Source organism: Dermacentor albipictus, chromosome 4 (assembly GCF_038994185.2).
Source record: "Dermacentor albipictus isolate Rhodes 1998 colony chromosome 4, USDA_Dalb.pri_finalv2, whole genome shotgun sequence".
In the NCBI taxonomy this organism is placed as follows: Eukaryota; Metazoa; Arthropoda; class Arachnida; order Ixodida; family Ixodidae; genus Dermacentor; species Dermacentor albipictus.
In genome coordinates, this window is record NC_091824.1 from 65,386,703 (window position 1) to 65,409,433 (window position 22,731).

General features: G+C 46.9%; 1 protein-coding gene across 9 annotated transcripts in view; it reads left to right on the forward strand.

Annotated features, from left to right (window-relative positions):
* LOC139059127 (beta-adrenergic receptor kinase 1-like) overlaps positions 1 to 22,731 on the forward strand; it is a 56,843-nt gene that overhangs the window by 21,565 nt on the left and 12,547 nt on the right. For 4 of the 9 annotated variants that reach the window (XR_011513938.1, XR_011513937.1, XM_070537059.1 and 1 more), the window contains 9 exons: positions 6,545 to 6,832; positions 8,324 to 8,485; positions 9,579 to 9,676; positions 10,411 to 10,544; positions 12,228 to 12,313; positions 12,680 to 12,755; positions 14,677 to 14,805; positions 16,878 to 16,957; positions 17,412 to 17,506. Coding sequence is in view for 3 of the 9 variants with exons in the window: in XM_070537059.1 (XP_070393160.1) it covers positions 6,545 to 6,832; positions 8,324 to 8,485; positions 9,579 to 9,676; positions 10,411 to 10,544; positions 12,228 to 12,313; positions 12,680 to 12,755; positions 14,677 to 14,805; positions 16,878 to 16,957; positions 17,412 to 17,506 (1,148 nt within the window). In the remaining 6 variants the exon portion in view is untranslated. Of the gene's footprint in view, positions 1 to 6,544; positions 6,833 to 8,323; positions 8,486 to 9,578; positions 9,677 to 10,410; positions 10,545 to 12,227; positions 12,314 to 12,679; positions 12,756 to 14,676; positions 14,806 to 16,877; positions 16,958 to 17,411; positions 17,507 to 18,242; positions 20,855 to 22,731 lie in introns of those variants that run through there. The other 5 variants (XR_011513941.1, XR_011513939.1, XM_070537058.1 and 2 more) reach the window with 4 other exon arrangements.

Sequence of the window (22,731 nt, forward strand, 5' to 3'; positions counted from 1 at the left end):
CATCAACTGATGTGGTGAGCCGATCATGCCGTCTTTCTGTGCAGCCTACGGTTGCACGAACACCAGCGGCCGCGACGATGTTGTCTTCCATTGCTTCCCACAAGACAAGAAGCTTTTAAGGAAGTGGGAGGCTGCTGTAAAGCGAAAGAATTTCAAGCCCTCAAGAACGACACTGCTGTGCTCCAACCACTTCCGTGACGACGATTATCACCAGAATTTCCACTAGCAGGCTTTCTAAACGCAGCGCGAAAAGATCGGAGCAACGAAAACAAAGACGGCACGAGTGCGGACTGACTGATGATAACTGGTGTTGGAAGGCCTTATGAATACACGAACTCACCCAAACCTGGATTTTGATTTACTGCGAGCTCCTTCATGTTAGCACGCTGAACGGAAGGTGCATGTTTATTTCCCGCCCTCGACGCAGGTTTCGTCGCAAAGCGCCGCGAATTTTCTATTTGCACGTGTGTTGTAAAACAGCCTGCATGCAGCTATAGCATAACGCAGTGCAAATGTAGAGTTTGCATGTGCTGGAAAGCCGGCGCACGCCAGGACGCTACGCTCCCCCCGTCTCTCGCGCACAGCGAGAAACCGACCGTCTCACGTAGCCGACGGAATTCGCCGCCTTTACGACTTCGGTTACGAGTAGTGTACGGATGGCGCACAGATGAAGGTCACTACACGTACTGCATGAACCGGGAAGCTTTTCACGCGTTTGAACCGTCTTTGTAGGTTGCCGACAGCTTTGGACAGCGCACAAATGCCGACGATCGCATCCCCGCTTACGTTCCACGAGGAGGCATGCAGAAACACAACACTGCAGTTGTTTGACCGGAAACGAGCTCACTAGACCGGCGAAAGATCGGCGAGATCACTAGATCGCTTTGCAAAAAACATACTCACCAAAGAGCATTTCCAACACGAGGAGATCCCAAGACTTCGCTTTCGTTCTCGTCGAAAGCACTGCTCGCACCAGCATCGTTTGCTTCTTCGAGTGGCCGGCTCTTTGCAATCGGCTCGTACATGTAGGGAGCAACGCCGAACTCTTCAGAAAAACGCAGTCTCTCTAAATTTTCTATTACCTCTTAATTTTCCATTACGGCACCAAACTACCTGGCACCGCGCTTCATGTGGAGCGGCAGCGCTCGGTCGCTAAAGTTGACGTCACGGGTCGCCCGACCAATCACAGGCGGAAACGAGACGCGCGAGCTGGGCGTGTCCGCTGCTGCACTTTTCGTCGAAATAAAATATATTTGCGCTTTCTTTCGCTCAATTTCGATACGATATTCGAATTCGGAGGGTTGAAAACCATTATGTACACATGTTCACTCATTTTTTCTGGAAAACCTTTCAGCTTCCCTTTAAGTTCAATGTACGGTGCAGTACGTCGCTGCTATTTCTGAAAAATAAACGCGATGCAAATATGTCTACCGGAGAAACTACGCAGGGCGTGCAGAAGCAGAGCCGCATGCAGGCTTGGAGTGACACCTGACACCATCAAAGATGCCTAGAGCGAGTGGGACTATGCTAATCCAGGTACAACCAAATTAGAAAGGTGCACTAAGCTTCAACAAAGACACTCCCTCACCAGAACAGGAATTAACCTTCGTGATGCAGTATTCGGCCACTACCTCCCGAATGATTCCTGCCATTAACCCATGGCCATCAGCTCCCAGCAGCGGCGGAGCACCTGATCAAGGCGGCGGTCAGACCTGTAACGCAGCAGAGGGTGCTAAGAATCTCTGGCTCCAGACAGGCCGCCAATGGAAACTGACCCGTCAAACCGTCAACCTTTAATTGCCGAACTCTGTGGAGTGAGGCTAGCTTAGCAGGACTTTTGAGGAGCACATCAGACATTGTTTGGGATATCATCGGCCTTAGTGAGATTAGAAGAACGGGTGAGGCTTATACATTTCTGAATAATGGACATGTCCTCTGCTTTAGAGGTCTACCAGTTAAGAAGCAATATGGGGTAGGATTCCTAATCCAAAAGGGCATAGCGGGCAACATTGACGAATTCTACAGCAATAATGAGAGGGTGGCTGTAGTCATAATCAAACTTAATAAGATGTATAAATTAAAGATAGCACAAGCCTACGCTCTAACGTCCAGTCACGATGACGATGAAGTAGGTCGGCTTTATGAAGATGTTGAATTAGTGATGAGAAAAGTGCAAACTCAGTATACTGTAGTAATGGGTGACTTCAATGCAAAAGTGGGGAAAAGCATGGTGGTAAACAAGCAATTGGCAACTACGGCGCTGATTCTGGGAACCCTAGAGGAGAGATGCTGGTAGAATTCGCAGAAAGGAATAATAAGCTACGAATAATGAACACCTTTTTCAAGAAGCGTAACAAAAGAAAGTGGACCTAGAAAAGCCCTAATGGTGAAACAAGAAATCCAATTATATATATACTTTCTGGTGATCCCAGCATAGTGCAGAAGTGTTAGTTGTAGAAGTGTTAGGTAGGGTAAAGTGTAGTGATTATAGATTAGTGTAAGCTAGGATTCACCTCAATTTGAAGAGGCAAAGAGTAAAATTGGTCAAGAAGAAACAGGTCAACTTAGAGGCCGTAAGGGTAAAAGCAGACACATTTAGTCTGGTACTTGCAAATAAATATGCAGCCTTAGAACAGAGATGATGATGATGACATAGAGGTAATGAATGAAACCGTAACGAGGCTGGCTTCAGAGGCAGCAATTGAAGCGGGAAGCAAGGCACCAAGGCAACCAGTAGGCAAGCTCTCCCAAGTAACAAAGGACCTAAAAAGAAACGACACCAAATGAAAGTGCCCAACACAAGAGATAAGATAGAATTTGCGGAACTGTCAAAACTGATCAACAAGACGAAAATAAGTGATATTCGAAATTATAACGTGAGAAAGACTGAAGAGGCCGTAAAAATGGATGTAGCCTGAAATTGAGAAGGAACCCGCCGTGGTTGCTCAGTGGCTATGGTGTTAGGCTGCTGAGCACGAGGTCGCGGGATCGAATCCCGGCCACGGCGGCCGCATTTCGATGGGGGCGAAATGCGAAAACACCCGTGTACTTAGATTTAGGTGCACGTTAAAGAACCCCAGGTGGTCGAAATTTCCGGAGTCCTCCACTACGGCGTGTCTCATAATCAGAAAGTGGTTTTGGCACGTAAAACCCCATAATTTAATTTTTTTATGAAATGAGAAGGAAACTTGGCGTATGACAAACCAAGATGTACGCACTGAAAGATAAGCAGGGTAATATCATCAGCAATCTAGAAGATATAGTAGAAACAGCGGAAGAATTCTGTACTGACCTGTACAGTACCCAGAGGAGTCAGGATACCTCAATTAGAAACAGTAATGAACAGGACACAAACTCCTGTAAGTAGCGATGAGGTCAGAAGGGCCTTGCAAGACATGAAACGAGGAAGAGTGGCAGGAGAAGATTGAATAACAGTCGATTTAATCAAAGATTGAGGAGACATAATCCTTGGAAAACAAGCGGCTCTTTATATGAAGTGCCTATCGACTGCAAGGGCCCTAGAAAATAGGAAGAATGCAAACATTATACTAATCCACAAAAAGGGAGACGTTAAAAAATTGAAAAATCATAGGCCCGTTTGCTTGCTCCCAGTTTTATATAAAATATTTACCAAAATAATCTCCAATAGAGTAAGCGCAACGCTCGGCTTTAGTCAATCAAGGGAACAGGCTGGCTTAAAGAAGGGATACTCTACAATCGATCACATCCATGTCATAAATCCGGTTATCGAGAAATCCGCAGAGTACAATACAAGCCTCTCTATATGGCTTTCATAGACTACGAAAAGACATTTGATTCAGTAGAGATACCAGCATTCATAGAGGCATTATGTAATCAAGGAGTGCAGACCGCTTACGTAAGTACCTTGAAAAATATCTATAGAGGTTCCACAGGTACCTTAATTCTACACAAGAAAAGCAGGAAGATACCTATAAAGAAAGGGATCAGACAGGGAGACACAATCTCTCCGACGCTGTTCACTGCGTGCTTGGAAGAAGTATTCAAGCTATTAAACTGGGAAAGCTTAGGAGTAAGGATCAAGGGCGAATATCTCAGGAACCTTCGGTTTGCCGATGACATTGTTCTATTCAGCAACAATGCAGACGAATTACAACAAATGATTGAGGACATTAACAGAGAGAGCGTGAGAGTGGAGTTGAAGATTAATATGCAGAAGACAAAGATAATGATGAATAGCCGGGCAAGGGAACAAGAGTTCAAGATCGCCAGTCAACCTCTAGAGTTTGTGAAGGGGTACGTTTACCTAGGCCATTTCCTCACAGGGAACCCTGATCATGAGAAGGAAATTCATAGAAGAATAAAGATGGGTTGGATCGCATACGGCAGGCATTGTTAGCTCCTGAGTGGAAGCTTAGCATTATTATTCAAAAGGAAGGTGTACAATCAGTGAATTTTACCAGCGCTGACATATGGGGCAGAGACTTGGTGATTGACAAAGAAGCTTGAGACCAAGTTAAGGACCGCGCTAAGAGTGATCGAACGAAGAATACTAGGCATAACGTTAAGAGACAGAAAGAGCGGTTTTGATCAGAGAGCAAACGGGTATAGCCGATATTCTCATTGACATTAAAATGGAGCTGGGCAGGTCGTGGAATGCGCCGGTTAGATAACCGTTGGACCATTAGGGTTACAGAATGGGTATCAAGAGAAGGGAAACGCAGTCGAGGACGGCAGAAGACAAGGTGGAGCGATAAAATTAGGAAATTCGCGGGCGCTAGTTGAGATCGGCTGGCGCAGGACAGGGGTAATTGGAGATCGCAGGGAGAGGCATTCGTCCTGCAGTGGACATAAAACAGGCTGCTGCTGCTGGTGCTGCTGCTTTTGATGATGATGTTGATGAAGAATAATTAAAGCGCACCGCAGGGTTCAGGCGACACGGCGGAAGGGGTCGACAGTCAAACACTTCTGTGCCCGCCGCGGTAGCTTTGCAGCTATAGACAAGAACGGCACCGCCGAGCGGCGCTGTCGATGAATGGATGGATGTTATGAGCGTCACCTTTGGAACGGGGTGGTGGGCTGCGCCACCAAGCTCTCGCTATTATACTGCCGAATGTCCTACCTAGGTAAAAAAAAGAAACAAAAGAGAAAGAAAAAAAACACACTATGAATTCCCATAACCAAATTTTCTGATCCCCTATTTGGGCTTTGTGTTTGTACGTCTCCATTTTTTGTCGTTTCCCCACTTCCACCAATCTTCCAATCGTCTCTTACTAATCTCTATTGTGGACATGTTTACTTTGCCCCTGTTCTCGCTTAACCCAAGGGCTTAAATCGACCGGTTGGCAGATATTTTCACATTCTAATGAAACATGCTCCATCGTTTCCCTAGCTTTACCGCAGCAAGCACATGCTTACTTTTGCTTCTTATATCTCGCTTTATAGGTGCGTGTTCTAAGGCATCCTGATCTCGCTTCGAAAAGTAATAAGCTTCCCTCTGACTTATCATAAATTGTTCCTTTCCTGATTTCGTTTTTTTTTCCTCTTATGTATAGTTACTCATGGCAGGTTTATTTTCCAATGCCACCACTCACGAGATTATTTCAGCCTCTCTGACTTCCCGCTTGACGTTCTATGTTGCAGTATTGCTCGCCTTACAGGCCACATACTTGCTGGTAAGCTTCCTAGTTCTTTTTCTCCACTGTAAATCAATGTTTTTTCTTTACAAATACCTTAACACACTACCAGCCCACACTCACACCTGTCGCGCTGGCGTGAGAGCACCGCATGCGGGGTAAAATTCTACTAGCGAGTGTACATCTCTCCCTTCTCTCCTTCACAGCGCCTTGATTGCCTCTTGCACTGTACGTGTGTGTGTGTGTGTGTGTGTGTGTGTGTGTGTGTGTGTGTGTGTGTGTGTGTGTGTGTGTTTGTGTTTGTGTTTGTGTGTGTTTGTGTGTGTGTGTGTGTGTGTTTGTGTTTGTGTTTGTGTTTGTGTTTGTGTGTGTGTTTGTGTGTGTGTGTGTTTGTGTGTGTGTGTGTGTGTGTGTGTGTGTGTGTGTGTGTGTGTGTGTGTGTGTGTGTTATTTGCCTTTAAGAAGATCGATGCGCTTGGCGATTATTTTCATGGCTGCAGTGCGGCGAAAAGGAAGCGTCTGCTTAGCTGTGTAAGTGGCGCGGAGCACGTAATCGAAAACGACATTGTATGCGCCGCGGGAAAAATCGTCGTCACAGACGATGCGCGTTAGCTAAAGTAATTTTTGCACTTTCCCACAAAATGCTTCCTACAAATCCCCCAATTCCCCAACTCTGGGCCGTCCAGCAGGTCCACGACGCATGCCAGAAAACTCAACCTCCTGGTTCCGTCGTGGGAGACGCCCACTCCATGAGAGCCCAAAGCTCTCGTGGCCTGCAGGACCTCGAATAAAGTTGATTTCCTTCCTTCCTATACGTAATAAGCAAAAGCGGGAACGCCGCGGGTTTCAGTTAGGTAAAAAGGAAAAAAGCGTGCGGCTCTGCAGCTCCGTCGGCGGAACCGTTGCCAAGGCTTGGCGGCGACACGCAGGTGCCCCCTCCACCGCTGCTCAACCTCCCCACGGTGACGCTGGAGCGAGCGGGCTCCCGGGAAGAGGTGGCGATGATGGACTCCGACACGACGGCCGTCTCGAACCGGCGCGACCCCCGGGGGCCCAAGATGCGCTTCCTGTCTCGCCTCATACCGAGCCGGCTCAGCCAGAGCCACCCGGGCTCGCTCAGCCAGAGCGCGTTCGAGAAGGACGACGAGCGCAGCCACATGAGCATAAGGTCCAAGCTCTCCAGCTGGAAGACGTTCTCCGTCTTCTCGCAGATGGTGGTGAGCGTGCCCAGTCGGAAACGATTCGTGGGCCGAATTCGCCAATGTTTTTCGTTCGTAAGCGCCGCCTGCCATTGGGCGCTCACCTTTCGCTGATACTTCCGCCATAGGGAGGGAATTGTAGCGAAAGAGCGTTTTGTGAATGAGGGCCCAGTTCATCGCAAGCGCGATTTCGTATTTATTTGCTTTTTAATTTACTTACTCATTTATTTATTTGCGCTATCATCAAAACATGTACAGAAAAGCTCATTTATAGGTATCAGTTTGAAACAACTCACTAATTCCATTTCTTCAGCAACATATTTGGAGTTTTCGAGTAATGAATATCTGCTTAAGATGTAAGGATATTTTCAGATATCGCGTGTACGGTAATCACAAAAGTTAGAGTATGCGTTGTTCAATAACATGATTGTAATATTAGGCGCGGTTAGATGGTGCCTCTCTCTCTCTCTTTCTCACTCTCCGTGTTTTTTTGCTTTAGCAAATTGGGATAACTTATATTAACTGCTGAGAGGTAGCATGGGGCCGCGTTTAGGAGGAATATTGCTCTGGAGTAAATTTACCCATAGCTAGAAAAGCCTCGCGTAAACGACAGTAAGTTGTAAAAGTAGGTTGACTAATCACTCGTGTAACAAGTAAAACCTTCAATCGTTACTATTGTTAGTGAGATGTCATCGATGTGAACGATCAAGAAGACAATGATTGACACAGACGCATGGGAAGAGACTACAGGTGGCAAACACCAACAACAAGAGATTTAGTAACGTTCCCACATGGCAGGCTTGCTCACAATGAGACTATAAAACGCCGAAACATCCACATAAGTATGTCGTGCAGGCTGACCGAGACACCTAGCGAATACATGGCGGCTAATTATCATCATGCCGGTGATAGTGTTCACCGCCCTTTGTATGTGTGGCAATTATATATAAAGAATTCTTAGATTATTTTCTTCCGCGATCGCTTTGTGCCTGCTCCCCGTTAGTGTGATGACCTGAAGAAAAAAAAAATGCTCAGCAAGCACACTCGAGGAACAGGTGTAGCTGCTTGGACGTCGCTTAGATGCTGCTTGAACCACCTCTTCGAAATGTTCGCTTTTGCCGACATAAACGAACGCGCCATTGCTAGCAGAATCGCACACATGTTATCCTTACTAAAGCTTTTGTGGTTAGTGTTGTGTATTCATCTCTCAGTACGTTCCATCCCGATCCGACGAGGTTTTGTCGTCATTTTGATTACATGGAAGCACAACTTTAGGAAAGAAATGTGAACGAAACGAGCACTATTGCGATATGTCTTGTCCCGTCCGCTTCCTTCCCAGTTTGTGAAGCCACTTTGCATGTTTTATGTTTGTTCACGCGTGCCCATCATGTCTAGCGGGTAACTCGGCTTTGTCGCATTGTACGCGGCTTCGTCTGCTTTTCGTCGAGCGCCTGCGTTCACCTTATCTGCGAACCTCGATTACAAAAGTCGAGTGCGGCGTGCGCACAGGAGAAGCCGCGGCTGGAGAGCCTGCGCGAGTGGTCCTTCTCGAGGATCGTCGTCATCGACATTCTGCGCACGCGCAAGCAGGACCTGGTCTGCAGCGCCCGGCACACCTTCTCTGGAGAGTGGGCCATCCTCAAGATCGTCTGGAAGAGGCGCTTCAGATCGGTATATATGTGCAGTCTGACTCCTTTATAACAAAGCGCTGTACACCCTTTGGGTTGTATTTTGTCCTTAAACAATAATCGTCATCTGTCTCGCCCACATTTCGTTTCATTAACAACCTTTAAGTGTGCTTGACGCGATTTTAAAACTCTTCGAAAAGGAAGTGTTTCTAAGGTATGTCCATGAGGCAATTTATAGCGTCACTTATTGGCGTCTAAGAAATTGAAGAATGGCCTTCTCTCCTACCGACACCGTTTCGTTTTGGCTTAAGCAAACATGCAAGCAAGTCGACAAAAAAATTTTGGGCTGCCAATTTAAGTATGAGAAAACTGGAATAACCCTGTACTTTCAGTAACTGGTAGAAACAGCCTGCACCTAGAAATAAAAAAAAGCCGAAAAGAGAACGCTGGCACCCAAAGAAAGACGAGCTTGCGGAAGGCTGACTGATGCAAATGTCGCCTTCTTTTTCTAACGTGAAATAATTCTCATGATTTCATGAATTCTCATGAATTCTCATGAATAACTCTCCATGATTTGTTAAAATGCAAGATATATGTTGTATATGTATGTATAACCCTGGGCGGGTTAGCCAGTGCGTATAGCATATACAGAGTGTTTCAGCTAACTTTAGCCAGAGTGTAAAAATGTGCCGATGCACTCTAAGACGACGCGACTAAATGCATGTTGCTCACTTTTGCATGTAGTGGGTCAAGCTATTTTTTGAAATTTTGCTTAATTAGATAATTAGCCAAGGTTAATTACCAAACTTCTGAAGTAACCAAGCTAGGGAAAAATTGCCAATTAGAACTTTGTAGAACACTTTGCGAGACGTCCGATTAGAAAGTTTCTAACTTTCTATTTATTAAGTATTAGTGTTCTTCAGCTTACTGCGGATGCCCGCGAAAACAAACAAACAAAAAAGAAAAAAAACACCACGTAACATGCACGCTTGCGCGTCGCGATTTCACTTCTCCCAAGCGTTCCGCGCACAAACGAACATAGAATTTAGCCGGGTGTGCTCATGAGTCTGATTAAGTTTCTGATGAGTCTTTAAGCGTCACCGTATCTAAACTCGGAGTTTCTCTCGCTGCTGCAGAAAAAGGCTGACATCACCCGAGAGCGCAAGGTCTGGGAGGCCGTGTCTGACTGCCAGTTCGTCGTGGGCCTCAAGGCGTATTTTAAAACGCCGCTATGGTAAGGCGCTATTAAGCAGAAACCTGCGGTTGCATTTTGCAACGAGCAACTTTATTATTTCACCAAATCTTTCTTCTTTCTTAATCGTCTCTCACGCTATGCTGCCGATCCCGGCGATAACGGTGGTGCAGCGATGTACAAGCAGATATGACGAAGAGCGAAACGAACTAGAGGAAAAAAAAACAACAAAAAAAGGTTTGAACCGTTACAAGACACTATCGAAGGATCCGCATTTTGTGGCAATTCATATATACTCTTTCTTCCGTTTATTTTCCTGTCATCATTTGCTTCGGAAGGCTGATGTCGGCGATCAAGACAACAAGGTGGTGTGCGAAAAAGCAAAAAAAAAATCAAATTATGGGGTTTTACGTGCCCAAGCCACGATCTGATTATGAGGCACGCCGTAGGGAAGGACTCCGGAAATTAGGAGCGCCAGGGTTTTTTCGATGTGCACCTAAATCTAAGTACACGGGTGTTTTTCGCATCTCGCACCTATCGACATGCAGCCGCCGTGAACGGGATTCGATCTCGCGACATCGTGCTTAGCAGCCCAACACCACGCGAAGAAGTAACGAAGGGTGAAAGAAAGAAAACGGGGGTTGGGGTAGAATCCTTATTAAATCTTGTCCCAGGTTTTCCCGCCCTTCACGGCTACTCATCGACGTACTATGAAAACATGCTGCACCTGAGTTATTCGGAAGCACTGCAGCGTGTGCCTCGCGTTTACTGCGCAGTTACTGTTTCGTGGCCGAGTACTACGAGGGATGCACACTCCAATCGCTTCTCGAAGAAGGCGCGCTGAGAGATGACGTCATCGTGAACATCGTCGCCAACGTCACATACGCGCTCAAGTACATCCACGACCGAGGTGTGCTGAGCTTTCATTTTTGAAGGCGTAACCACGACAAATGGGTATCGTTCATTCGTGTGCTGAGCGCGGTCTGAAAGATTTTCTGTAAGTACGGCGCTGAATTCATTCGGATGTGCACGGTTATATATAGTTCAAATTTAACTGGTACCAAAGCCAGTAACCTGCAGTGGAACTTCTACTAGGGTAGTTTTGAATATCGAAAGATGACGCGAAACTTGTAGAGTCGGACCGCGGAGGTTTTAAAGGCAAACTGCTTAGCAAATGGAGGGCACCATAAAACCTAATGTCGCAGTTTTGCCCTAAAGGCGAAGCATCGATTGCGATAGAATATTAGTGGACACTATACGAAGTAAGGATAGAAGATTTATTGTCTGTATAAACTTGCAAGCATAGGCATAGTAGCTAAATTAACAAGCATGGTGTCACGCGCGCACAAGCAAACATGAGCACATCTCACTCGATGACCCTGGAAACTCGCTGTCGAAAACGCCGGAGTGAGGAAGCGCGGCAGCAGCAGAGAGCGAATTGACCTTCGTGCCGCGTCTCGCAGCAACGCAAACTAAACCGCGAAAACAGAGGGCGCGGCGTGCTCTATTCATGTCGCAGTTCTACTTCGGGCGCCGGGACGCCCGAAGTAGAACGCCCCTCCACGTCCTCCCTCCCCTCCCCTCGTATCCTTGCGTGCGACGCAAGACGGCGCGCCTCCTGCCCGCTTCCCTCCCTTACGTGCGCGACATTTTGCTGCAATTGTCGGCTCACCTACGGACGCTTTCACTCGGACGTACAGCATACGACGCGCGGGGGCAATTTTCTCGCCCTTAAACTTTATGCGCAACCTCACTGCGACGGCATAAACTCGCCTGGAGTGCCCACATAACTACTATCGTAATAAAACAGTTAGCGCTGAACAATTAGGCCGCTAAATTTTTCAGCCTTGGAGTGGCGCCTGATCCTGGCAAAAAAGTTCTGGCGACGAGCGACCACGTAGACCGGTAAAGTCTCGGACTCTCGCGGGAGAGGAAGAACGGACACTCGATCTCTAAGCGTAGCATTCTTTTTTTAATCGCGTTCGGAACGCTAGCCCGTGCCGGAGCGTACCAGCCGCTCGTGTCTGGTGTGGAGGCGAGCGTCTACTTAACTCTCATGCGACGCCGATGCTGCTGCCGCTACAGAGGAAAATGCAGATAGCCAGCGGTGCTTTTCTGGTCCAGGTTATCAATTTGGAAGGCTCCCTCACCAGAACAGGAATTGACCTCTCTGGGGCAATATTCGACCACTACCTCACTCATGTAAGGTGGAGGGGGAGGGTCACGAGTCCGGTATGCCTCGCCCTGGCTATGTCAGTGTCTCTGGGAGATAAAGCGGATGGAAGCATTAACTGCAGGCGACAATCGAGATGAGCAAGATATGTTTAGAGTAAGCAGGGAATAAATTAATAGGACCTAATCCGTAGAAGGCGGATATGTTGTATGAAAGCAAATATTCAGGAGACATAGACAAAATGCTTGGCCTATAGATATATATAAGTTGACTGCCTCAAGCAGGTTACATGGGACTATTTGTCGCCGCCCCGTTTCGAAGCGAATGCCAAAAAAAACATCATCATTGTTATCACACTAGTATGCAGCTGGCATCGGTGCAGCCTATGCAGCTGCTTCATGTAGCGCTTTTGTCGTGCAGACATGATGTACCGCAACATCTCGCCGACGACGATCCTCATCGACATGACCGGCGTCGCGCGACTCTTCGACTTCGCCTTCTGCTCGGTGAGTGGCGACCAATGTGGCCGCAGTATTTTCTGCATGCATCGTATACATTGTCCATTTGCAGTGATGCTAAAGAGAGACAATAGTTTAGTCGGGACAGATAAAATGCTTTTCTTTGTAATGCCAGAAACGTCCATACCATAGCGTGAACGTCAACTTGATAAGCCATAAAGGACCCAAAAATATAATCACAACATTCAAACTCACCGATAAGGGTCAGGAGAAAAAAGTCGGCCAATCTTTTCCGTCTGCAAGATTGGCCGAAAATAACGCAGAAATGGTCTAGTACAGCGACAGCAGCATTGAAAAAAAAATGCTTTAGGAGTGGCTGAGATTTATCTCGGCGTTGGGTCTCCGTCTCCGCAGGTTGGCAAAACGTCGAGCAGCCGGGTTGGCTCGATACCCTATATGGCGCCGGAAGTTCTAAGGATGGAAGTGTACGGTAACGCGCCTGTTTTACTTTTCCTAACTGCGCGATGTTTGACCTCGTTCTGCAGAAATGCGTGCTCTCAAAGCAGTGCGAATACTTGTTGAACCCTGTTAGGTATAACCACCGGAATTGACGCGCAAGGTGTCATGCTGTAGAGCGGTAGAAACGCACGGGTGCTCCAGTTCCAATGGCAGCTGAATATTGTTATTGCAATTATACGGATACTCTAGGAGCGCCTACACCCACCCCTTGGCGCCGCCATACTGACGGTGCATGTGCGTCCCGCGCACGGAGGGTTATGTTTCCAGAGGCGTGAGCCACATGGAGTGCGTTTGGCTGCAAAAGCGATCAAGCCAAGCCAAGCGTGCGCACCGTCAGGTTCCGCTAAATTTTCATGAAGGCTTATGTCCAAGGGGGCGATCGTATGCTTGAAAGAAAGAAGGAACATGTTACCGCCGTCGCTCAGTCGGCTCTGCACGGGAACCGAATCGGTGTTCTGCCTTCCCCTGCTGCTGTTATAGCGTTATGCGCAGACCAGCGCACAACGCTATAAGCGCCGCATAGCCTGCGTGCGCCGTGTTGCACGCACTGATGACACTGGTCTGATAGGAACAGACAGCAAACGTGAAGCTAAAGCTATCTAATGTTCTGTGACAAAGGCTGGTTGTTTTCCATCGTTCTCATCTTGAGCACAGTAGAGGTGCGATGCCTTCAATGCCATTGGCAGCGATACTAATCCCGTGATCGTTGTGAGACGCATGGCCTCCACAGGGTGCTGTTTCGGCAGCGCAGAAATCGTTTTGAGTGATGCATTGTTAGAGCACTGTCCTGTTGGTTCGAGCGCAACTCTTATCATACTATCGCCTTCTCAGCCTCGCCCATTGAACGAAACTGCCAAGATTTTAATTTTGTATGAGTATGTGGCTAGTGCAGTGCTGTTGAGGTGTCCTCCTGTGAGTGACATTTACGGCGCTGCACTCATCTCTTCCTTTTCCTTTCCTAAAATCACTTCACACACACACTGCTAGCGCCTGGGAAGGGCCGCATACTTTGAGGGTTTGTTAGAACCAAATACAGTGTGCAGAAACTATTGGCGGCGATTGTCGATGTAAGCGAATACAAATTGTGACCTTTTACGTGACAAAACCACGACCTGATTATGAGGCACGCTATAGTGAGAAACTCGGGATTAATTTTTACCATCTAGGGTTCTGTAACGTGCACCTAAATGTAAGCACACGGGCGTGTTTCCATTTCGCCCCCATATAAATCCGGCCGCCGTGGCCGGGATTGGATCCCGCGACCTCATACTTAGCAGCGCAATACCATAGCCACTAAGCAACTCAAAATAGCAGGGGTGCTAGAATAGTGAATTTTCCGGGTCTATGCGAATACGAATGTTGAAGAAAGGTGACTTCCGACTATTGAATATTTTTGTTTTTATAGGTAAAGGGAAGTGTAAAGCTCCCTTTCTTTTTTCGACATAGACGAATACTTTACACTTTTGAATGGTTAATATTTTCATCGGACACGATTCGAATAGCAAGGCCTATCCAATTAATACTCAGTTTTCAGCATTTGAACACCCGCACAAGTCAGAAAATAAATCTGAAATGAGTCACGACACTATCAAGTCATTCCAGCACATGTCGAATGTTGGACCGATAGGAACTCCCGGCACGACCTGTGGCTGTAGTTACGTCGGTCACTTTTGTCGTCACGCTGAGGTCACTGACACGTTGGTCACCTTCGCAGGTCACAATGGTAGGTTCGATTTTCCGGCCAGGACCAGGTCAATTTTTTAGTCCCACTACTGAACTGCTCTTCTGCTACACTTTTGTATAATGTGCTCCTTTTAATTTCATGTAGACATGTTGTTGTTTTAACGAGCTTGGTGACGTTCGCACATGCGCTTTGTAACGCTGCAACACAGATCGCACATCCGACTACTGGTCGCTGGGGATCCTGGCGTACGTGCTGTACGTCCGCCACACGCCAATGTCCATCTACTCGGCGAAAACCAACCTTGACCACTGGGTCGACAGGGACTACATGTACCAATGTAAGTGCGGGAAGTCGACGTGTCCCTAAATGTCCTACGGTATAGCTGCAGCCTCTTATGAACAGTTTTTCCACACGCGACGGCGACGCAGACGTATCCACTTATAATGAGAGTGCGCTGGCCATCACCGCAACTGCAGTAGTATTTGCTTAAAAATTTCGGGAAGCGCTCGCGCTTACGATGGCTATCCAGGTATGCGAATAGCAACGCGCCATTGCGGGGTCTGTCAACGTCTTGGTTTTCTCCAAATGGGAGGCACAGGAATACGCCATTTATGAGGCCTGTACTGCCGCAGGGCTCCTCTCGCGCACTTCTGATGATGATGATTGGTTGGCACCTCTCTTGAAACGAGGCGGGGACAAATAGTCAACTAGCCTGCTTGGTGTAATGAGGTATGTTATACATGTTTTTCATCCTAACACTTCTTGTATACATTTACTTAATACTTTTTCCCTCATAGCGCTACCTTGTACACAGCTACCTATGCCGGGACCAGATCCGGTCGTATCAATCTCTTCCCTGCTTTTATTTTTCACCAGTACTCTAAACGTCTCTTGCTTATCTTGGTGATACTTCCGTCCACTTGAAATCCAAGCGCTTCTGGAATGTTATGGTTACCTACGGGTCTCACTGGATGCATTCCTTCGCATTCCATAAGGATGTGCTGAGTGGCCTTCGGATTTTCTCTGCAGCATGCACATGCCTCATGTTGTTGCGAATATTTGCTCCGGTATGCTTTCGTCCTTAAGCAACCAGCTCGAGCCTCAAATAGCAAGGCACTGCCCTTTGTGTTATCGTGCAGATTTACCCTTATAATTTCATTCTTACCATTCTAGCAATTTTCCATGGTCTTGTTTCCATTCTTTGTATCCAAATTCGCTGTCTCTGCTTCTGTCGTTTTCTTTATGATGACTCGTGTTTGTCTTTTCACACTAGAAATTACCCTACACCTGGTTGCCAACATTCCTGACCTCTTCCTCCATTCTGTGTTCTCTCTGGGCGCGCTGCGCCACCTAGCAGTGCGCCCGCGAAGTATCCGCATGGCCTCCTAGATCCGTGGCGCGCCGGTTCGTGCGAGCACTGAGAATTAATCCCTCCCTCCCCACGAGCATTCGTGGCGCAGCGCATTGGATAGTCGTCACCTGTGAGTGAGGAACTCGTGATAACGCGGGTTACATTCCGGACTACTTCTGGGGATGTTTTAAATGACTTTTTTTATTGAAGAGCGTTGTGAAAGAGTTTAGGCAGATATATTTAGACGGCACTGCTTTCGGAATCGGCCCTCATTTTCGGTTAGCCAGAAGAAAACTTCTTACAATGCCTACAATGCTGTTCGCATTAAAAAAACAACAACTATATACGTCACTTCTGTGCGTTTCCAGCTCCTGCCTTCGCCTGGGATATTTTCGCAGAAGGAGTTGGGTGTTAATTTGGAGTAGTTAAGTACCAGAATCTCGTAGTATTGGATATAAGGGACACCGCATAGTGGAGGACTCCGGATTAACTAACTATTTTTTAACGCTTACTTTCATTGCTAAAGTCAGCAGCTCCCTGAGACTAGCAATACATGACGGAGCCGAGGTTATCGCACCAGGGTTAACACATATTGAATGACACTCGATCAAGACAGCGGCAAGCTACACTCATCCACATTTCGGTCTCGCGGTCTGAAGGTACATCATTTCCTACATTTAAGAGACCAAACATAGAACGTAAACACCCTCGCGGCCCTCTCGCCTCGTCCCTGCCTTCTTTCTAAATACGCACAGACTGCATCCACGCCACATGCACAGCCGTCGTCAGAGTTAACCCGCATAATGGAAGACCAATCTACAGCGGTTTGACGAAACACGGGCTCTAAGTAGTAAACATCGAATACTTTGGAAGGAAGATGCATTAATCAAGCCCAATTCGAGTATCCCTATTGAGAAAATCCTAGCACCCTTCAGGGAGAACCAGCAATGCGCTTAAGGCATGTTCGGGTTAAAAATGACAGTGACTGTTCCAGTGTGAGAGGAAAAAGACGCTTCAACAAGGTGTGTTCCTATGATATTGTCTTTCTTTTTTTCCAGACGCTGAAGTGGTCCCCATTACCCTGCCCAAGCACATGCCTCCGCATGCAAAAAGCCTTATAAGTGGACTCCTAGTTGAGGTAATTTAGCGGGTTTGTAAGAAAGGGGAAGTGAAGGGGTGGTCATTTAAGCAACATGCGCCAAAAGTAAACAGCTAGTAATTATAAACGGAAGACGGTTGCACGACCTAAGCTACTTACAATGACAGCAAAATCTCGATGGAGCACGTTTCCATGCATGGATAAAATAGACGCTAAAGGGAGGAGTCAGTAGGCCTGCATTAGTAAACTAACCCTTCTGCAACAATGGCAACAGCAAGAACCGTTCTGCCTTCCTGCCCCTCAAAAATTCGGGCAATTACGGAGGCAGCACGTTGTGCTAATCGTTTCACAAGTAAGGCGTAGATGTTGCGGGTCCGCAGTGTGTTATCTACAACTATTTTTCGTTATAGCGTAATATATGACAGGTTCAAAACTCAGTGCCCGCCGTAGCGCCAATTTATACATATATATTTCGGTGTCGTAATTATTTCAGAGACCTCGGCTTCGTCTGGGCTGTCGCTCAACGGGCTTCTACGAAGTGATGAAGCACCCGTTCTTCCGCCATATTGACTGGGACAGCTTCACCAGGCGAGTGCTCTTGAGACGTTATATTGCTACTGCGCTCGCTTGTTGTCCGCGCATTCACGGATTTATCAGCATTTACCTCCTAGTATATAGAGTCAATGCTACGTGTTTCAACCCACACCGTGTAACTTTGTCGCATAGGCATAAGATCCAGGAGTATTGCCGCTATCATATCCCGTGTTGATCGGCAGTAACATCAATGCCTTTGCATAGTATAATGTTAGGTCAACGCAAAATAATATGAGCACTCGCCTGTCATGTACAGAAACACACAAGTGACGTTTCGGGACCGTTGCCGGTCCCCGCGGGGAACATTAAGGCTTAGGCAACATCCGCACTGTTTGCCAGCTAACGAATAAACACTCCGGCCCTCTCGACTTGCTCTAACTTGCGAACAAGGTTCGCAAGTTAGACTGACTGACTTGTGCCTGACTGACTTGTTTTTGTTCTTCATTGGAATAACTGTTCTCTTTTTTAACCTTAGGCGAGTGCTTGTTTTATTTGTTCATAATATTAGGCTACGATATGAATGTAACAATGTCAGTGCTGTTTACGAATGGCGTTTGGAAGAACTCCCAACTGAAGTGCAGAGTGGCCGATATCGAATTAGAGCCTGTAGAGTTGCCGCTCTCCTATTTTCCACTGTATCGTAAAATTGTGGTGTGGAAGGTAAACGTCACTTGCTTCGTTACTTTTCCTTTATTTAATATTTTATTTTACTAAATTCCTTCTCTTTCAGAGTGAAAGGCCTCTCGGGCCGAAATATCCCGAGAGGGTACCAGTCATTATGATGTCGAGCCAACGGGTGCGAATCGCCCAAGAGAGCAAACTGACATCGACGTGTGCATTCCGTGTCTCCGAAGCATCATCATCATCTACATCATCGTCATGGTCGCCCTTATTTTAACGTGTTTTGCGACCTGTGCGTCTGCCGTATTACCCTATAGCACGTGTCGTACACTCATGTGTCGTGGCATATGACACGCCATATTTAGTGTGCCTGCACTGGAGAACGCCATTGTTCTTCGGAAACGAGGAATCACGAGGTTCCATCCGTTGGTCCCACCTGGTGTTGCGTATTGTTGCAATGAGCTAGGGGGACAGCGTACCCGCTGCATAACGCACACTCGCTAATTACATTCAGCAGTCTGCACCTCCACGTCAATGTAGCGAAAGATGTTCCGCGTTCCCATGTACGAACGAAAAGTGACGGTAAAGTTGCTATTGTCGACTTCGCTGAAAGTTATCGATTGAAGGGTATTGACAACGTGCTCGTGAGTGCACATTACTATGGGCAGGTTGCGTCGTGTTATCAAATATAGGGAACGTGTCACGTTGCAGACGGTCGAGGCTTGCTACGTGTTGTTAGCAGCTTCCTTTGAACTTGCGTGCACTTTCCCGTAATTACGTAGCCTAAATACAACGACCGAGCGAGATCGCGTCAGTGAGGGCGTAAAGGCTTTCACGAATGTCAACGATATGCTGTCTTATGTTCCAATCCAATGCGCTACTACTACTGCCTCGTTCAAGCTATTTCAACTTTCTGACCACAAATGTTCAAGGTAGGAAGGCTGTGCAACTGTAGATTTATTATTACAATCCCTACTTTCATTTTTCAGTTGACCTAATTTACGAAAAAAAAAAGATTGCATCGCATTACATAAGTGTGTTTTATCGACATATTACTTCTGCGCCTAAGACGAATCAGGTGCTCTGTGGATGATTTCTGGTCATAACAGTCGGTGAGGGATCGTGCACACTGAATTAAATGCATATGCTCAACTACAAATGGAATTTGGACGGAATTATGCAATTATATGCGTCATCAAAATCTTACATTCTGCATTCTACGTTACGCAAGGAGGTGCGGTCATGTTTACAAAAGCGTTTCCGGCGTGTGTGTCCAGTCTTCTCGCGCAGTTACCAGATCCTACGTGCTGTTTTAATTAGCTAGCATTAGGAGTACGTGCTGTTTTAATTAGCTAGCATTAGGAGTGTCAAAGAGAAAAAAAAGGTGCGCGCGCGATTATATATATACATGCAGGGCATCCCAACTTCATGCACCAAGGTTTAAAAATGCAAAGCCCACGTAGATGAACAGAACCTAGGTAATGTTGTTTGGCGTCGCTTGGGGATACTTGGATTATTTTTTGAATTCCGTCTAATTACATAATTAGCCTCAACCAAATTCTCAAATATTATAATTAAATGAAAAGTGTCAATGAGAAAAATGTATAGCAACTTGAAAAACTCCCGATTCAGATTTCTGTAGCCCAATAGGTTGCGTGTTTTTCCGTGCGTGAAAGAGGGTTTATCAATTTCCATTCAAACCCTAGTTACCAGACACTTCAAAATTTGTCTGCACATCATCATATTTTTTAGGAGAATGTGAGAACACGCACGCACATAAGGTTTTCTAGTGTGAGAACACGCACGTACATAAGGTTTTCTACAGCTTCAAGCCGCACTAACAGTTTGGCTCTAAAGAAAAAAAAATGACAGTTTAGACAGAAGAGTGAAGCATTCAAAACAATAGCAAGGCTTAGCCTTGCGCTGAAGGTGTCTCGAAGCCCTGGCGAAAGGAGAAACGGCGCCAGCAGCTTTGCAGGCCTTGCAGTTGAAGAAAGACCGGGGAACATAGATCAAGGTAAATGGACGGCTGAAGTGCACAAGTATTGGTACCTGGAAAGCGTGGACACAGGTTGGAGGAAGTCATGTTGGCAACCGAGTACAGGGTAATTGAAAGTGCAAAGAGAAAACTAGGAGGAGGAGGAACTAACATTATTGTGTGCCCTGCGAGTTGGTGGGGAGGGCCAAAGGCCCCGCCTAAGTGACGGCCGGTTCGTGGGTCCTGGCGGAATCCTTGGCCCGCTGGACGGCCCATAGTTGTCCTCGAGGGAGGGACTGAGCAGCGCGGCTTCCCAGCGCGTGCGAAGGCTGCTGCTAGAGGCTGAGACTGCGAACTGGATGCAAAGAATGGAAATAAAAGAAGACCATGGAAATTTTAAAAAATGAGACGAGAGAAATTGGAAAGGAAAGTCTGTACGATAACACATAGGGCAATTCCTTGCTATTTGAGGCTCGAACTAGTTGCCTATAAGGACAAAAACATATCGAACCAAATATTCGCAACACGACTCGTGTGCATGCTGCAGCAAAAATTCGAAGACACTCTGGACACGCTAATGGAATGCGAAGGGGGTCACCCAGTGAGAGAGAGAACATTTATTTCTAATGATGTAGGGAGACTTCCTCGTAGGGTGAAGCCCTTAGTTCAGGGACCCATTGGCTCGCGCCCCTCCGCGTGCCCACCAGATCAGCCGTCGCTGCTCTTGCGGGTCTAAGATGGTCAGCGCAGTCTCCCGGGAGGTAGGTGAAGATGAAGAAATAGGGGAGTAACCCGGAGGGTGAGGGCAATCCCAGGTGCAATGATATACTGTGGGCTTTGCTGCACAGTAGGGACAGGATATTGTGTGGGGTGGGAGAGGTGAAGAAAAAGAGGAGAGGGAAATGAATTAGTTTGCAGCTGTCGCCACGCAACAGCATCTCCTCGGTAAAGGGAATTATGTGGTGGGGTAAAGGGTCCCCTGCTCTCTCTGTAATGTTTCGGCGAGTAAATAGAGAACCATAAATAACGTACACCTTCCAGGAGCACCTACATTTGAAGTGGACGGAAGCATCAACCAGTCAGCAGCCGTGATAAGCAAGAGTTCTTTCGAGTATTGGTGAAAAAAAAAACAGAGAAGAGGTTAAGACCGGATCCGTTATAGGCATAGGCAGCGGTACAGGATAGAGAAGTTTTGAGGATGAGAAAAGAAGATTAAGGAGATGTATGCAAAAAAATAATACAGTGAAATGCATGCATAGCATACCTGATTAACTCAAGCAGGCTAGGGGACCATTTGTCATCATCCCGTTTCAATGGGGATGCCACTAAAGTGTCATCATCATCTGAACGCTGCAGGAGACGAGACCAAGGGTGCTATTTTGGACATTGTTAAATTCTGTGTTAAATTCCGCCATCTTGCCAAGTTCTATAGTGGTGACATTTTGAGCCAATCGGAGAGGCCGTTGCAGCCCTCTGGGCGCTTCTAATTGGTTCTAAACGTCGCCATTACGGGATTTGACAATATAGCGGAATTAGGAAGTGCCCGGAATAGCATCACGACAAAAAGCCGTCGGCGTTTGTTAGCTCGCAAAGGAATCCGGATTAGATAGATTTAGCTTCACACTTCTTGTCCGTTCCGGCGCAGACAAATGTATGCACCACGTTTGAGCCGCGTTTGCGCCACGTATGCGCCACGTTCCTACTCGGCAGGAACGCTAGTGTATGTGCCCACAACGCTCTTCCGCGGAAGCGACAACACTGCCCTGGCTCCGGCAGGGCTGATTGAGCGAAGCGTAACGGGGTTGTCGCATTCGTCACCACAAGGAACGACACGACGGCGGGCTACGTTGCGTATAGCGTCATCCTCAGGTTTATGCGGAAACTCGAGGACAAGCGGAGCGACGGATGTGGCGCCCAGACCGGCCGAGAGCGAGAGCGTGTTCTTGCTCGTGGCTTCCGAGCCGAGCTTCCGAGATCCTCGGTGTTTGCTATGCTGCGCAATGGTGATGGATGGCGAGTATGTAGGCGCTACACATTACTCGTTCCCTGCAGAGATGAAACGAAGATAAATAGTATGCAGCATTTATACAAACAGTGTAAAGGCGGCAAAAAAGGGGTCCGTGGGAAGTACGGCACAGCCGACTTCAGTGATTCCTTCGGCTCTGAACTTCAATTTGCAGGTACAGCAGAATTCTTCCGCAGTGAAGGTAGCGTTCCACTCCCTGCTTTTTACTCAAACTATTGCACTCGCTCACTACGAGATAATGAAGTCAGCGGTTATGTGGTGGTGGCGTATGGAGAGCAAGAATCATGTCAGCGCACTCACCACAGTAGTCTCAATTAAAATTAAAGTTAAATTCTACGGTTTTATGTGTCAAATGCACAATATGATTATGAGGTACGCCGCCCTGAGAGACTCCGGTATAATTTTGACCAACTTCTTTTTAACGTACAACTTTAAGTACACAAGTGTATTTGAACTCCCCTCTGCGTTATGCGCAGTACATGTTAGTGTCCTTTTTGTCCTTGCTTTGTCCTGTTCATTCACGCTTTTCGGGCTGTTTCGAATCCATGTATATGAGCCTGAAATTGGGTTGTTGAAATGTTTTGTACTAAGGAA